This window comes from Drosophila mojavensis, unplaced genomic scaffold, assembly GCF_018153725.1.
Source record: "Drosophila mojavensis isolate 15081-1352.22 unplaced genomic scaffold, ASM1815372v1 contig_36, whole genome shotgun sequence".
Classification (NCBI taxonomy): domain Eukaryota; kingdom Metazoa; phylum Arthropoda; class Insecta; order Diptera; family Drosophilidae; genus Drosophila; species Drosophila mojavensis.
Genome location: NW_025318858.1, coordinates 758,450 through 761,340, shown reverse-complemented (window position 1 = coordinate 761,340; position 2,891 = coordinate 758,450). Strand labels below are relative to the sequence as shown.

The 2,891-nt window shown below is 44.8% G+C and overlaps 1 protein-coding gene across 1 annotated transcript; it reads left to right on the top strand.

Annotated features, from left to right (window-relative positions):
• Window positions 1-436: 436 nt before the first annotated feature.
• On the top strand, window positions 437-1,651 carry LOC6575624 (protein FAM8A1). Its single transcript, XM_002001597.3, has 2 exons — window positions 437-523; window positions 597-1,651. The coding sequence occupies exon 2, from the start codon at window positions 607-609 to the stop codon at window positions 1,537-1,539; it is 933 nt and encodes a 310-aa protein (XP_002001633.1). The 5' UTR covers window positions 437-523; window positions 597-606; the 3' UTR covers window positions 1,540-1,651.
• Window positions 1,652-2,891: the final 1,240 nt, after the last annotated feature.

Below are 2,891 nucleotides of genomic sequence, written 5' to 3'. Positions count from 1 at the left end.
GCAGGTGAGCAAGAGTTATAGATTCGCATATAAATGGGAGACATCTTATATGTTAAATTCATTTCACGTTGAGATTAGAATGAAGATGTAAAGAAATATTCAGGATATGTCATTGAACAACTCCACAATCCCGCTGAAATAACGTTTAAATAAATCAACTTTTTTTAAATGAATAAATAGTTAATATTAGTTACACTAGAATCCGGCTATAACGGCGCTCAAGGAACCGTCCTTATAACCGAAAGGCCCTATAAATTTGCCTAGGCAACCGAATTAGGAAACTCTCAATAGCAGAGGTAACAAAACATACTCTCTCTCTCTCTCTCTCTCTCTCTCTCTCTCTCTCTTTCTATTTCACAATTTCACGTCTAAATATAACACGAGCAGGCATGAAAGCATCCTTGAGACGCATTCATTATCATTCAGTCATTCGTTCACTGAAATCTGATTATTTAGCAATCTTTGTGTGTCACGTCAAACTTCAGAATTTTCACAGTCAAATTGAGTAAAGTGAAAATTGCTCGTAAGAATATTAGGATATAGATATACATATATATGTGCATATGTTTGTATAAATAAATGTACACACATTATAGAGCGCCAATCATGGACACAGAGCAGACACAGAACGATGCGCCTGGCAAGCAGCGGCAGGTCAGCGATTTAAGTATGAAGGAAGCATATTTTGCCAGCCTCTCGCAGTGGGCGGAGCAGGTCAAGGCCATGCAGCTGATGACCAACTATATGCTATTCCAATACAACGTCAACTTCGTCAGGAACAGCAACTTCATCAATCAGATACAGATGCAGATGCAGGTGCAGAATAGAGCGCTGTATCAGCCAATCCATCCGCGGCGACGTCGACGCTTCAATCCTGTCCACGTCCTGGACGACGCACATCAGCGAGAGATCATCCGGCGATATGGCGGCACCCAAATGCTGATCGCTCCATTCTGGAAGCGAGCTATGGCCGAGCTTGTGGACTCGCTGATCCTGTCGATTATCAAAATACTGCTGGCCTGTGGCATCGCGTACATGTTCGGCGTTGACCTGGAGAGCAGCCTGCTGAGCAGGACATTCAAGGACGACAACCCCTTCATAGCGCTCTTCAATCTGTCCCTGGAGGTTTTTTCGCTCTCCTACGATCTACTGCTCATCATTGTGCTGATCAAGCTGGTTGTCTGCTTCTACGAGTGCCTGTGGACGATGTACGGCAACGGCGCCACGCCGGGCAAGTGGCTAATGAAGATCCGAGTGGTGTATGTGGAGGCTGTGGTGCCACTGCAGCGCCACGTCCCAGCTCATTTCATATTCCAAACCCAGCCCCACCCGCAGTGGGCCTTGCTCTACCCGGGCGAGACGCCCGGCCTCATGAGGTCCCTGCTGCGTGCCTTGACCAAGAACATGGTCATGACCTTCCTCTTCCCCGTCTGCATCATCATGGTTCTGCTCAAGAACAATCGCACCACCTACGACATTGTGACGAAAACAGTTGTTGTCGAATCGAATCCAAGCGAGCCTCAGCGACGTCACCATTAGCAAGTCCCAAAATCAAGAAAATTCAAAACGATTTACATGAACCTTAACATAAATTTATTTCAATTTCAATTTTTTTAATTTTAAATTAAATAAATGTATTAAGTGAAGAGTATATTGACTGCGAAATGAGATAGAACTTTGTGCAGTCATATGACATACAACTGACTAGGAGGATATACCCCCTTTAAAGGGACTTGTCTTTTACAGGGTATACAATATGGCAGCTTGGTGAGCCCGTTAGCTTCAGGCAATTTTACATTTATTTGAACTGTTCGCTGGCTTTTGTCAAGGTGTTAATCAAGTGGCCAACATGTTTTGGCCATGATAAATGTGTCGAGAGCTATGCAGCGTAAGCTCCCGGAAAACTATGTCGAGCCATGCACCAAAAACTATGCCACGTTCATGTTGCAACATAAAATTCTTTGCTGCTGCATTTAACGAGCTGCAGTGCAGAGGAAGATGAAGAAGAACTAGCAGCAGCCGCAGCAGCAGCAGCAGCAGCAGCAGGAGCAGCAGGAGCAGCAGCAGCCGTTGCTGATGTGCTAAAGTGTAAGCCCCGTGTGCAAGTAATTGTTGTGTGTAAGGACAATGGCGTATTATCATGCTCGTGCATGGATGGGTGAACGGGCCTATTAGTTTCCTATTTGGATAACTTATACTCCTTCAAAGAGAGTTCATGTGGAAATTCGAACACCTCAGTAACTTCTCAGTGATGAATAGGCAGTCCTTGAATATTTTTTATGGCTTTGAGTATCTCCGAGTCGGGCACTGCCGACCAAAGCAATCTTACTTGTCATAAGTTGCCATAGTGTCCTGCACCCTCTCTATATGCGTGTGTGTGTGTGTACGTGTGAAGCCCCGTTTTGCATAATAAATTAACCGCATGGCTGGTTGGCTCTGGCTGACTGGCTGGTTTGCCTGCTTTGCCTGGTTTGCCTGGTTTGCCTGGTTGGCTCTGGCCGTTGAGCAGGTTGGCAGGTCGCCCGATTCGGCGCTCATTAAAGCGCATTTGTATTTAGTTGTGCATAAAACATTATGCGAAAATGAGCAACGTGACCGCAACGACTGGCCAGGACAGCGAAGGGATAATGCAATCAGCGACACGCCATGAAAGAGACAGAGTGAAAGAGAGAGAATGGGGGAGAGAGAGCGGGCTAATATGCAATTACATCATGTCGACAAGCAGTCTGTGGAATTTAATATGCATTCACATACAGATACAGGGATTTACACATATATATATTTCTGTTATTTCTTTGTCAATTATGATTCGATTCGGTTCAATTGCCATTTATAATTGAGCATTTGTGCCTCTAATTAATATAGAGCTGCAGAGTCGTTAAAGCGGCTAA